General features: G+C 38.4%; 1 protein-coding gene across 4 annotated transcripts in view; it reads right to left on the bottom strand.

Annotated features, from left to right (window-relative positions):
• Positions 1-15,151, bottom strand: part of LOC106081312 (phospholipid-transporting ATPase IF) — a 111,577-nt gene that overhangs the window by 37,776 nt on the left and 58,650 nt on the right. For 3 of the 4 annotated variants that reach the window (XM_013243194.2, XM_013243193.2, XM_013243192.2), the window contains exon 2: positions 11,225-11,435. The exons of the other annotated variant lie outside the window; for it this stretch is intronic. In XM_013243194.2, coding sequence (XP_013098648.2) covers positions 11,225-11,435 — 211 coding nt within the window. The remainder of the gene's footprint in view (positions 1-11,224; positions 11,436-15,151) is intronic. 4 annotated transcript variants of the gene reach the window in all.

Below are 15,151 nucleotides of genomic sequence, written 5' to 3' on the forward strand. Positions count from 1 at the left end.
CATAATGCCTTGTTCGGAAAGTATGTCCGATTTAGGAGTGTTTTGAGGATTGGGGTGGTCCCTAAAACACTTAGCCCTGAAGACGTATCGGCATCGTTCTCTACTCTCAAATATCATTTATTTAAACCCGATATTGCCATTGGTTTAAGAGTGTTTATAAGATGAGGCGTCCCCCAAACACTCGCCTCCAAAATTCGATATCAAGTTCGTGCGGCTACTCAGTGACTTGGCCCTGAAAATATATATCAGATTCATGTTCTAGTTTAAAATACCTTTTATTTGAGATCCATGTTGCAATGGTCAGAAAATAAGTACTTGGGGGGTGTCTTGGAATTGGTTGGCCCCATAGATACTTTTTCCCGAATGTGGTTGTCAGATTCGTGCTTTATTCAAATACCTTTCATTTAAGCCCCATACTGCTATGGTTGGTAAATTTGTCTTCTTTGTGGATGTTTTGGGGAGGGGTGCCTCCCCCAAACTTGGTCCCATATTTGGATATTAGATATGTGTTCTACTCTCAAATACCTGAGTCCCATATTGCCACGATCAGTAAATATGTGCTGTTTGGGGGTGTTTTTAGGAAGGGATAGACTTGGCTCCGAAAGTGGATTTCAATTTCGTGCTCTACTCCCTTTCATGTGAGTCCCTTATTGCCATGGTTGATAAATATGTGCAATTTGGGGGTGTTTTAGGGCCTGGGGTGGTCTCCCAAACACTTGGTCCCACAACTGGATATCGGATGCGTATTCTACTCTCTAATACCTTTCATTTAAGTCCCATATTGTCATGGTTGGTTTATAAAGGGTGATTTTTTTGAGGTTAGGATTTTCATGCATTAGTATTTGACAGATCACGTGGGATTTCAGACATGGTGTCAAAGAGAAAGATGCTCAGTATGCTTTGACATTTCATCATGAATAGACTTACTAACGAGCAACGCTTGCAAATCATTGAATTTTATTACCAAAATCAGTGTTCGGTTCGAAATGTGTTCATTCATGTGTTCAGCGATGAGGCTCATTTCTGGTTGAATGGCTACGGGAGATCAGTTTATATGGGAGCTATATTAGGTTATAGACCGATTCAAACCGTACTAAGCAAAATGTCAGCCAAATCGGACAAAAATAGCGGCTTGTAAAAGCTGAAGAAGTCAAATCGGGAGATAGGTTTATATGGGAGCTATATCTAAATCTGAACCGATATGGCCCATTTACAATCTCCTACGACCTACATCAATATTAAGTATCTGTGCAAAATTTGAAGGGGCTAGCTTTACGCGTTTGACCGCTGTCGAACGGACATGGCTGCATCGACTCATAATGTCGAGACGAACCAGAAAATAATTGGTTTGTGCGGTCGCAGATCAATATTTTGAGGTATTACAAACAGAATGACTAGATTAGTACACCCACATTCTATGGTGGTGGGTATAAAAACGAGTTTTGGCATGGAAACAAAAACTTTGATGGCTTTCAAATTTCACTCGCGAAACAATTGAACATAGCGACTTTTCCAAAAGTAGAAAAGAATCTCGTGGTTCGTGATTTTCTCGTGGGTCGTGATTAGCGTTGTAGGTAGTGATTCGCGCTCACGCACGATGAACTTTAATTCAATAAATCTTACGCACGATCATGTGATTAGATTTGGATCTCACCCACGAATCACGTGACTCACGGGTGACACGACCACTCACGAGTCAAGTGCACAACTCTAGTTGAAAGTTCCCCAAGGCTTCCTTCATCAAAATTTCCATAACGATCAGCCTTCGATCACCTCATTATTCCTAGATTCCGGTGTCTCCGTGAGTCCCGTCGTATTCTGTGGAAAATACGTCTTCATCAAAAGTCTTAACATGTCCTCCGTTGTCTCTGCTCTCCTTCCCATGCCATACAAAACAGCAAAAATGTTTGCTAAAACAGCAGTTTTTGTCTTCTGAAAATGGGAGAGTAGACATGACTGGCGTTTCAGCATACATAGGGGTGCTGTATAAGCAACCATTTCGGTCTGCTAAATCAGCAAACAATATCTACAGTTTTAAGCACAAAAATCTGCTGAAAAAAATTGTTACTCTATTTTTTTTTTTATGTTTGCCTGTTACTTATTCCGATTAGCTAGAAGCTACCTGATCCATCCATTGGTATACATTTCGAAATGTGGCTGAGTTCGCTCGCATTTTTTGTTATTGTTTTGCTACTGCTGCTGTTGTAGCAGAACTACTGCTACAATCGCAGTAAAATGAACTACTAAGTGTTTGCTATTTTCAGCAAACTTTTTTCTATGAGTGTAATGTATCAGTTTGGACATAGGTTTTTGAGAGAAAGTTCTTCATCTTAGCGGCGGCAGAAAAGCTTTCAGGGGTACATTTTGCCGTTCAGATCATCTTATTGTATTCCTTGACCCGTGTGTAAAACACATTCCAATAGACTTCAGCTATGTAAATTCTGCGGCACTGCAAGAATTCCGCAAGGGCTTGGCCCCACTTGATACCCCCACAAGTTGGTACTATCCCGCGAAATGTGGTGAGAGTTCGCATCACACCTTTTTAGTACCTAATTTACAAATTGTGTAAATTTTTATTTAAACTTGCATTTTTGGATGTAGGGGCCATTCAGACTTTGCCCCACATAATAGTATTAGATTTGTTCTCAACTTTCAAAGTCTAAACGCACTTTTTCACAAAATTTAATGTATATTTGATATAGGTTTATTTGACATTTCTAAAAAGAAAATCTAGAGGCCACCGTAGCGCAGAGGTTAGCATGTCCGCCTATGACGCTGAACGTCTGGGTTCGAATCCTGGCGAGACCATCAGAAAAAATTTTCAGCGGTGGTTTTCCCCTCCTAATGCTGGCGACATTTGTGAGGTACTATGCCATGTAAAAACTTCTCTCCAAAGAGGAGTCGCACTGCGGCACGCCGTTCAGACTCGGCTTTAAAAAAGAGGCCCCTTATAATTCAGCTTAAACTTGAATCGGACAGCACTCATTGATACATTGATATGTGAGAAGTTTGCCCCTGTTCCTTAGTGGAATGTTCATGGGCAAAATTTGCATTTGCATAAAGAAAGTCTGTCAAATGTCTGTTCAAAATCGCTATATAATCCACTACTTGTAGAAGAAAAACCATGCAAATATCTACTTTCCACAGCCACTCCTGTATTTATAGATTGACGTCGTCTGTCTTTTAAGTTTTGCTTTAATATTCCTCATCTTCTCATGTTCAAATTAAATTTGCACATAAATGTAAAATAAAGTTGTTGTGTTTTCATTTAATATTTCTAGGAAGCAAAATCAAGTCTACATCAGACATTCATTGAACCGTGAGTGAAGATTTTCAAGCTAACCTTGACCGTGAGCAATTCACAAAGTACTGCCACAAACGATTGCCTATTAAACATAAAACAAGGGAGAGGTCTGCGCATAAGTATGCCACCCAGTTAAGGTAAAGATAATATTTGTTTAGGGGGTTGGGTAAAGAGTTTTACGCTTGAGTGGTCAAGAAAATCTTAATTGACACTTGTAGTTTTAGTTTTTTGTTAAAAATCACAAACACACACTGGAATTTTGGTTGAATGAACGCAAAAAGGTATTCGAAAATTAGTTAAGTGACAGTGACAACATATTGATGAAGAATTATGGCTATTAGGGGTAATTGATTTAAAAGTTATTTTATGGGCCGATAGGCATAGAATAAAAATTTAGCTCAGTCCTTTTTTTTTAGGCTTGTAACAACCCTACTGAAAAATGCGTTACATGCGCAATGTAAGAATGAAAACTTTAAATTCACAATTTATCTATTTTTAAAGTTTTCGGACACAAGATCATTCCCAGGCTTTTCAAGTTTGTTTTTCTCCTGGCCATGACGATGATATTGCTCAAGTCTTAGCGGTGCGTTTAATTTGTGGGATATAATTTTTTTTATGTGGCTTATTTTCGGTCTTGTTTGTACTTGTATGTCATTGTACTGACAACATTGCCGTGTTGTATAATTGCTAAACATAATTGACATCCATACCAAATTTAAATAAATTTAATTGTCCGAGTTGGTCAAAAAATAATCATACTAATTTCAAAGAGTATCGTGACTTGAAGACACGATTTGGACAATTAGGGTTTTTTCAGCATGTTGTGTCAACCTACCAAAAGGATGATGAATCCTACCAAATGCATGAAACCTTTATTTGAGTCAATAGTACGGTCCGTATAATTTAATGTTTGAAGATTATTTCAGGCAAATGTTGACCTTGACTGCGCCTCAAATGGTCCATCCGCTCAGTCCAATTTTGGCATACTCGTTCCAACATTTCAGCCGGTATCACACGAATATCTGTGAGCATTCCACAATTATGTGGCCTTATCTAGATTTAAAGAGGTCTACTGCTTTGCTCATGACAGATCACTGTAGATCGGAAAACATGCTGACAGACAGAAGGTTGCCAGTAACGACTTTTGCCGAAACTGTGTGCACGTCGAGGAAGAAGAGACTATAGTGCATATACTGTGTGTGTCCCGCATTAACAGTCAGAAGAAGTTCCACTGTAGGTTATCATTTCTTTGAGAACTTGTCTGATTTTGCAGATGTAAACATTCGCAAGTTGTTGGGCTTTTAAAGCCATCTGGATTGTTCAGCGGTAGGAACTAAAAGACATCTTACTTCTCCTGTTCCTGTGGTATCATAATGGACGAAAACATCGAAGTGAGTCTGATGGCAGACTACCACTTTGACCTAACCCTAAACTATCCTACTCATTTACAACAAGATGCGTTTGTTAGACTTTCAAAAAACACTATTAATGAAGCCCATGGAGTTAGGCAACTCATCCTATCTTGAAATTTCCTATTCACAAGCCCATAGCATTGTATTGAACAAAAGAAAAATTTACACCACTGTGCCATTTCTACTTAATGCTAAAAATATCCAATTTACACAGAAATAAGGAATCGAAAAATTCCATTTGGACAACAAAAAACATAGAAAAGTTGATTCAGTTTTTTTAGTTAGTTTCTGTTCAACACCATCGAATGTTTTGGATTTTTATCATTTTGATAACAAATTGCAACGATTTATTATTAGGCAACCTGTTTTGGTTTTTTAATTAAATGACGTATTTTTATTATGTCTTAAGAACACTTCACCAATATTTTAGATAATGAAAAAAAGAAACACTACAATAATTGAAAAAAATAGAACAAATTATATAAACTCTTTGGAGAGAAGTTTTTACATGGCATAGCATCTCACAAATGTCGCCAGCATTACGAGAGGATAACCACTCGCCAGGATTCGAATATATGGAAGCTATATCAGGTTATAGACCAATTAGTCCCTCAGTAAGAATAGGAAAGAATCTCTCCGAACCATTAAATCCCAAACAAGGTTTCAGACAAGGAGACCGCCTATCGTGTGATCACTTTAATATCCTTTTGGAGAAGATTAGGCGAAATGCAGATGTGAATAGATATGGCACACTAATCACAAGAGAACACATGCTACTCGCCTATGCCGACGACATTGACATCATAGGTCGGTCAACGGAAGTAGTAACTACAGTCTTTGAAAGAATCGAAAGGGAGTCAGTGAAAATGGGTCTGGCAGTAAATGGAGATAAGACGAAATGGATGGTCTCAACTCCCAAAACACCCTGTACAACCGAGCAGATAAAGAAAATGGAGAAAGTTGGGAACCACAACTTTGAGATAGTCAGTAACTTTATCTACCTCGGCACCGCCGTAACCGAAGCGAACGACACCAGTTTTGAATACAAGCGAGGAATAATACTGGTAAACAGATGCTACTTTGGACTAAGTAAGCAGTTGTTTCTAACAAGGCCACGTCTCGACAGACGAAGATTACACTATACAAGACACTGATTCTAACCGTGCTGTTATATGGTTCTGAAGCATGGGTACTTGTGAAAGCAGAAGAGGCAGTACTTGGAGTATTTGAGAGAAAGATTCTTCGTTAAGTGTGTGGACCAGTTTGCTTCAATGGAGAATATAGGCGACGTATGAACCACCAGCTGTATGACGACGATAGCATAGTTACACGCATCAAAATACAACGGCTGCGTTGGCTAGGTCATGTTGTCAGAATGGATGAAGAAGCTCCAGTAAAGAAGTCTTTTGAAGGCAAACACGGTGGTACACGCAAACCGGGAAGACCAAAAGCCCGATGGAAAGATCCAGTTGTGGGAGACACCTCGAAACTTGGCGTCAGAGATTTTAGAATGAGCGCAGAAGATCGAGGCGCTTGGAACGCTATTTTACGTTCGGCTAGTGATACAAAAGTTCTTTAATATCCTATTAAAGTAAGTAAAGTAATGGTGAACATATTCAAGGAGCTAGGTTCTTTAAAAGTATGGGTGAAAACACATCAATATCCAGTTTTTGAGTTCCATAATACCCTGATAGACATCATCTACATCCAATTGTATAAAGCCATAGTCAATGCACGATTCAACTGAATTCAAGAACTCTAGCGGAGTTTGCACTCCGGTCAAAGTTCGATTTAAAATGATCCGCAAATAAATTAACAATTTCAAAAGCCGTACTAGCAGAGTTACCATTCAAGTAAATAACTTTTGGGTTATCTCTAGAAAATTCAATTGATTTAACAAAATCCCAAATTTTTTTGGATTTCTTACAATCTTATCATAAAAATCAAGCAAATATTGCTTATAAAGAAATTTACTAAGGAACGTAAACTCACGTGAATAGTGATTATAAAGTCTTTTCCCAGCAATAACTTGGTAAGTACATGTCGTTATTTTTGGCATGTACAATAATGGATAACTCATTATCCTTAGATTTACTAACTGCTAAAATATAACGAGTTAGCAACAGGAATACCATCTGTGTTACCGGTAGTACAAATGTCATTACATACCACATTGGATGAAGATCAAGAATAAGCACTTATTTGTTATAATAGAAACAAGTAAGAGCGTGCTAAGTTCGGGCGGGCCGAATCTTATATACCCTCCACCATTGATCGCAATTGTTGAGTTCTATGCGCGGTATCTCGTTTTAGACAAACATAGAATATTGAATAAGAACTGTTATGCTATATCAAGCAATATCAAGTTATAATCCGATTCGGACCATAAATGAATGCTGAACATTGTAGAAGTTATTGTGTAATATATCATTTCATTCGGATAGGAATTGCGCCTTGTAGGGGCCCAAGAAGCCAAGATGGGTTTATATGGGAGCTGTATCAAGCTATTGATCGATTCAGACTATATATTGAAGGTCATGAGAGAAGCTGTTGTACAAAATTTCAGCCAAATCGGATGAGAATTGCGTCCTCTAGAGGTTCAAGAAGTCAAGATCCCAGATTAGTTTATATGGCAGCTATATCAGGTTCTATACCGCTTTACGCCATACTTAGCACAGTTATTGGAAGTCATAACAAAACACCACATGCAATATTTCAGCTAAATCGGATGAGAATTGCTCCCTCTAGAGGCTCAATAAGTCAAGACCCAAGATCGGTTTATATGGCAGCTATATCAAAACATAGACCATTCTAAACCATACTTAGCGTAGTTGTTGGAAGTGATACCAAAACACTACGTGCCAAATTTCAATAAAATCGGACGAGAATTGCTCCCTCTAAAGGCTCAAGAAGCCAAGACCCAAGATCGGTTTATATGGCAGCTATATCAAAACATGGACCGATGTAAATCATACATACAGCGTAGTTTTTGGAAGTGATACCAACACACTACGTGAAAAATTTCAATAAAATCGGATAGAAATTGCGCCTTCTAGAGGCTCAAGAAGTCAAGACCCAATATCGGTTTATATGGCAGCTATATCAAAACATGGACCGATGTAAACCATACTTAGCGTAGTTGTTGGAAGTGATACCAAAACACTACGTGCCAAATTTAAATAAAATCGGACGAGAATTGCTCCCTCTAAAGGTTCAAGAAGCCAAGACCCAAGATCGGTTTATATGGCAGCTATATCAAAACATAGACCGATGTGATATCAGTGATTTCAACACACTACGTGCAAAATTTCAATAAAATCGGATAGAAATTGCGCCTTCTAGAGGCTCAAGAAGTCAAGGCCCAATATCGGCTTATATGCTATATGCTATGCGGAACAAGTTAAAGTTTTAATTTCATTTATAATTTGAATTATTCATATAAAATTTGTCTTCTTCAAAGAAACTGAGCATTAAGAACATGCTGGGGGGAAAGGCACGAACATGATTGACTCTAAGTAGTTATTTTTTAGCAATGTTCAACTTAGATAATATGTCATTATTTTTTGACAACTTGTATGCTTAGGCATAAGTACTTATTTATGAACTATTGGTATGCTTGCGCGGAAGGACTTTTCTCCTAGGACATCGCCATGTAAAAGTAATTAGAAGCGATGCCTAAAAATAAGTAGTTATTAGTGTTTGAAAGAGCTTACCTTTCTGGTTATTTGGTAATGAGAGTTTTTGGTGGGATGTTTTCATTATCATTTGTGGATTTATAAGGCTTATGATATTTATTTCTCAAATTTTTAAACCCTCCGCCATAGGAGGGGGGGTATACTAATTTCGTTATTCTGTTTGTAACTACTCGAAATATTCGTCTGAGACCACATAAAGTATATATATTCTTGATCGTCGCGACATTTTATGTCGATCTAGCCATGTCCGTCTCTCTGTCGAAAATACGCGAAGTTTTTTGTAATTAAACCATGTAAAACTTTTGAACAAAAAAGTCTTGTCCAGCAGCATGTCGTTTGGACTTGCCTAGGGAAAGAAGACCCCTTATCGATGAGCTAAATATGGCAGCCATCTTGACGTTAAGGTTTGCAAATCCTCCTATTACTCTGCACGAATTGTCATAATTTTGGGCGTATGGCGTCCTACATATATTTATGTCCCCAATACCTTTTATTGAACCCCATATTGTCATGATTGGTGTATACAGCCGTTTGGTGCAGGGCGTCTATGGGAGGGTTGGCGCCATACCCCATCTGTCATTTGAGCACAAATTTGAATTACGCACTCCTCCCAGAAATGTCTATCACTTGATCCCCCATTGTTTTAATGTGTCATATAACCTATTGGAGGCGATTTTAGAAGGTAAAGCACCAGCTGGACTCATGGACACAAGGTTTAATGTCGTATTCGTAAACTGTTCCCAAATGTTTTTCATTTGAGTTTTATCAAGCTATGATCGAATTAAATTCTCATTTGGGGGTCTTTTTGGGGTGGGACGACCTCCAATTTCTTGGACCTAAAATGTGTGTCATATTCGTAGTCTACTCCCGAATAGCTTTCATTTAAGTTCCTTATTGATATGTACGTCGAATATGTGTGTTTGTGGCCCCCTGGTTACTTGAAACAAATTTTTAATACCATATTCGTATTCTACTCTCCAATATCTTTCATTTGATACCCATATTATCCCTATTGGATCACTTTTGATTTTGGGTGGTGTTTCGGGGCAATGGAGGAGGGTGAGCCCCCTTCCGATATCAACAAATTATATAGCCTACTGCTGCTTCCTGACCATATTCGTTATCTACTCTGAATAACTTTCATTTGAGTCCAATATCGTCATGATCGTCCAATAAGCCTATTTGAAGGGGTTTTGGGATCGGGGCAGCCCCTAAGTTCTTGGACTCAACTGTTGATATCAAATTGGTATTCTTCTCACGAATACCTTCCATGTGAATCCCATATTGTCCGGTCCACTTTTATTTTTATACCCTCCACCATAGTCATTCTGTTTGTAACTACTCGAAATATTCGCCTGAGACCCCATAAAGTATATATATTCTTGATCGTCGCGGCATTTTATGTCGATCTAGCCATGTCCGTCCGTCTGTCCGTTTGTTCGTCCGTCCGTCTGTCTGTCGAAAGCACGCTAACTTCCGAAGGAGTAAAGCTAGTCGCTTGAAATTTTGCACAAATACTTCTTATTAGTGTAGGTCGGTTGGTATTGTAAATGGGCTATATCGGTCCATGTTTTGATGTAGCTGCCATATAAACCGATCTTGGGTCTTGACTTCTTGAGCCTCTAGAGTGCGCAATTCTTATCCGATTGGGATGAAAGTTTGCACGACATGTTTTGTTATGATGTCCAATAACCGTGCCAAGTATGGTTCAAATCGGTCCATAACCTGATATAGCTGTCATACAAACCGATCTTGGGTCTTGACTTCTTGAGCCTCTAGAGTGCGCAATTCTTATCCGATTGGAATGAAATTTTGCACGACGTGTTTTGTTATGATACCCAATAACCGTGCCAAGTATAGTTCAAATCGGTTCATAACCTGATATAGCTGTCATATAAACTGATATGGGGACTTGGCTTCTTGAGCTTCTAGAGGGCGCCATTCCTATCCGATTTGGCTGAAATTTAGCAAGACGTATTTTATTCTTACTTTCAACTACTGTGTCAAATAAGGTTCAAATCGGTTCATAATCTGATATAGCTTTCATATAAACCGATCTGGGATCTTGACTTCTTGGGCCTCTAGAGGTCGCAATTAGCATACGATTTGTCTGAAATTTTGTACGACGGATTCTCTCATGAGCATCAACATACGTGTTTATTATGGTCTGAATCGGTCTATAGCCCGATAGAGCTCCCATACAAATCGTTCTCTCTATTTTACTTTTTGAGCCCCTAAAGGGCGCAATTCTTATTCGAATTGGCTGACATTTTACATAGGTCTCCAACATATAATTTAATTGTGGTCCGAACCGGAGCATATCTTCATATCGCTCTAATAGCAGAGCAAATCTTTTCTTATATCCTTTTTTTGCCTAAGAAGAGATGCAGGGAAAAGAAGTCGACAAATGCGATCCATGGTGGAGGGTATATAAGATTCGGCCCCGGCCGAACTTAGCACGCTTTTACTTGTTTTAACTTTTTTTTGCCCTGGAAGCTCCATTTGAGGTTCTTACAACACTATAGGAAAACTATCTATCCCAGGAGATGGTTAAAAACATTAAACATTTATTTTATCCTGGGCTTTTTATAAAAATAAAAAAAGTAAAAAAAAACATTCATTCAAAAAATCATAAATTTTCAGTCCTTCACCAACTATGAACCTAGCTCAATGTTTTAGCTGCTGTTCGTGACAGGCACCCCTTGCGATCACATGGTAAATATTTATTTTCATATTTAACTCGATTTAAACATTTTAGCACAAATAACAATGCTTTGGAGTACAACATGCGGTTAGAAATGAATACTACTCACCAATTAGCAATGATATGATTGTCATAATTAGAAAATAAAAATTTGCTATTCGACGAAATTGCTCGAGCAAATTTTGTGGCAGAAATGTGATGAATGTATATTTCGTTGATTTAATGCGATTCAGCTGTTGTCTTCGTTTTTTCTTTTTGACCTCCTCATCGCCGCCGATTTTTATTTGTAGCCAATCATTGATGGTGCTGACACGCGAACCCTGCAAACAAATAAAATCAAGCAAAAAAAAAAAAACAAAAAATTATAGTTAACAACTTAATGAGATGGGATTTCTTTGAAATAAACTAAACACATACTCGTAATATTATAAACACACAATAACATATGTCTAGAATCCAATACGATTCTGTGAATGGAGTTATGTAGCTATTAAAATGATTTTAATTGAGTTTTTGATTTAGCTTTTTACAAAATTTCATACAAAATATCCATTTGAGCTGTATAAAAGGCCAAATGTGTTTGTGATGATTTTCTATGAACATGCTACGCAAAACAATGTCATCATTTTGAGAAGGCGTCAAAAAATTTTGCTTTGCTAGGATTAGTAGCTCCGACCAGCCTAGGATGGGCCCTTTGCAAATAAACATAAACATCATTGTAATTACTTTAAAATATTGTATTTCTCTTTCTTCACCAAGCAATTGAAAACGAGGCAATTTTTTATGGGTTTATGCGACTTTGCATAATTTGGTCTCCCTCATTGTTATGGTCCATGCTTTCAAGATTTTGTTTTGGTCATTTTATGACACTTAAAAATTCTGAATTTATGAGTTCCGCTTTTAGAAGAGTAGAAATTGCTAAAAATTGCTGCTTTTATAAGAAACTTAAAACTGTTTTGTTTTCTAGACCTGCCATCATTGAACCATTTCATGAGCTAAGAAATATTCATTCCTTCATTTGTGCCTCAACAACTATGAGGGAAAAATAAGTAAAATAAAAGCTGATACACTGAAAATACTTTTGTCCAATGGTTTATTAAAATATAAAATAATAATCTATTTTTCTTTATAGCAACCACCATAGGATGGGGGCATGGTTAGGTTAGGTAAGGTTTAAGTGGCTATCTTCCTTAGACGTTTTCGTCCATTGTGATACCACAGGAACAGAAGAAGGAAGATGCCTTCTAGTTCCTACCGTTGAACCATTCAGATCACTTTAAAAAGCCCAATAACTTGCGAATGTTTACATCCGCTAAATCAGACAGGTTCTCAAAGAAATGAGAACCTAAAGTGGAACTCCTTCTAACTGCTAGTGCGGAACACACACACACAGAAGGTGTTCTATAGTCTCTTCTTCTTCTTCGATGTCCTCACAGCTTCTGAAAAAGTCATTGCTGGCAACCTTTAGTCTGTCAGAATGTTTTACGATTATACAGTGACCTGTCATGAAGGACACAATGATTGAGACGTCTGTTCTAGCCAATGACAGCAAAGCAGTAGACCTCTTCAAGTCTAGATTAGGTCACATAGTTTCAGAATGCTCACAGCGCCCTCTTTGTGACCATCTATCATTCGTTGTCCTTCGGACCTGGTCCTGAAAACATAGCTTAAATGTCGCTAGAGGCATATCCACAGATTCCAGTATCCCTGGAATGCGTAGGGTAGTTTCTAGTCTCGCAAGCTCATCCACTTTACAATTCCCTGGGATATCTCTGTGGCCCGGCACCCAGAACAGGTGAATTTTGAACTGTTCAGCCATCTCGTTAAGAGATCTGCGACAGTCGAGAGTGGTTTTAGTGTCCAGGGATTTAATGGCTGCCTGGCTGTCTGAGAAGATATATATGCCATTAGGGGAATAGTAATCTAGTAATTCCGTTTGTAACACCTCGAAATATTCGTCTAAGACCCCATAAAGTATATATATAGGGTTGCCCAAAAAGTAATTGCGGATTTTTTAAAAGAAAGTAAATGCATTTTTAATAAAACTTAGAATGAACTTTAATCAAATGTACTTTTTTTACACTTTTTTTTCTAAAGCAAGCTAAAAGTAACAGCTGATAACTGACAGAAGAAAGAATGCAATTACAGAGTCACAAGCTGTGAAAAAATTTGTCAACGCCGACTATATGAAAAATCCGCAATTACTTTTTGGGCAACGCAATATATCTTCTTGATCGTCTCGAAGTTCTGAGTCGATCTAGCCATGTCCGTCCGTCCGTTTGCCGGAATAAAGGTTTCAGTCGAAGGCGTAATTCTATACTCTTGAAATTTTGAACAGATACTTAGTATTGATGTAGGTCGTTGGGGATTGAAAATGGGCCATATCGGTTCAGATTTGGATATAGCTCCCATATAAACAGATCTCCCAATTTGACTTCTTGAGCCCATGGAAGCCACAATTTTCATACGTTATGGCTGCAAGTTTGCACATAGTGTTCTGTTATGACTGCCAACAACTGTGCTAAATACAGTCCAAATCGATCAAGAAACTGATATAGCTCTCACATAGACTCTCATATCTCCCGATTTTACTTCTTGATCCCTTGGAAGCCTCAATTTTTATCTGATTTGGCTGAAATTTTGCACAAAGTATTCTGTTATGACTCCCAACAATGGAGCTAAGTACGGTCAAAATCGGTCTATAACCCGATATAGCTCCCCCATAAACCGATCTCCCGATTTGACTTCCTGAGACCCTGGAAGCCGAAATGTTTCTTCGATTTGGCTGAAATTTTGCACATGGTATTCTATTTTGACTCCCAACAACTGTGCTGAGTACAGTTCAAATCGATCAAGAACATGATATAGCTCCTATATAAACCGATCTCCCGATTTTACTTCTTGCCATTAAACCGATGTTGGATTTTCCCGATTTGGCTGAAATTTTGCATATAGTGTTCTGTTATGACTCTCAACAACTGTGCCAAGTACGGTCCAATTCGGTTTATAACAAGATATAGCCCCCATATCTAAAATATGGGTGCGGGGTTCTCAAGATTCGGCCCGGCCGAACTTAGCACATTTTTACTTGATTTGTAAACATTTTTAGCAGAATCCATGGTGGTGGGTTCCCACGATTCGGCGCGGCCGAACTTAGCACGCTTTTACTTCTTTTTATTGAATAAAGGGACTAATATCGTTAAGTCCGTTTTTTATGTCTGCATATCTTTGGGCTTGATTTTAGTATTCATTACTTTCTGTTAAGGATTCATGCATTTTATATTTTAAGACGACGTGTACTTATATATACACTTTATATACACACTACGTCTTTTTTGCAAGGACGCTATCCTTGGTTATAATTATTACTAAATTATTACTAAAACCCTAAAATAAATGAAAACAGCTTTAGGTTAAGTTAGGTTGAAAAGAGGGTGTAGATATTAATCCGCCCCATGCCACTATGGACATACACATAAGCCAGTAATCGGCTTGTTGTGCGCTCTAAATACAAAAAAAAGTAACCTCGAAAAAGAATATCTAAATTAGGAATTCCATGCTACTTACAAAATCCTTAATAATTTTCCATGCCACCGCCTAAGTTGGTTCATGTCTGGTATTGTGCCCCCACCTTAGTGCCGGTATCTGTTAGACGCGAGATCCGGGCAATGACAAAGGAAATGTTCCAACGTCTCATCATTTCCCCCGCATGGTATCACTTGCAGCACAGATTTTACATAGCTGAGCTCGTAATCCTACGTGTCCCGTTTTATACCAATACCTATACTGACTTCCTTTTTACTTCCTTTCAGTAATAGTTTCGTCTTCTTACGATGTGGATCCCCCCATATGAGTTTCGCCGCCCTGCCGACTGTTTCGCTGTTCCACAGGGTTGCATGCGCATTCATCGCCCACGCTCTTAACTCGGAGTGCGTCTACCCAAAAGGCTTTGGGTTACCCAAGTTTATTGGCGGCAGTCCTCAGGCCTTCACCCCCAAATTGTCTGCCCTTTCATTCCCCCTTACTCCGCTATGGT

Source organism: Stomoxys calcitrans, chromosome 4, assembly GCF_963082655.1.
Source record: "Stomoxys calcitrans chromosome 4, idStoCalc2.1, whole genome shotgun sequence".
In the NCBI taxonomy this organism is placed as follows: Eukaryota; Metazoa; Arthropoda; class Insecta; order Diptera; family Muscidae; genus Stomoxys; species Stomoxys calcitrans.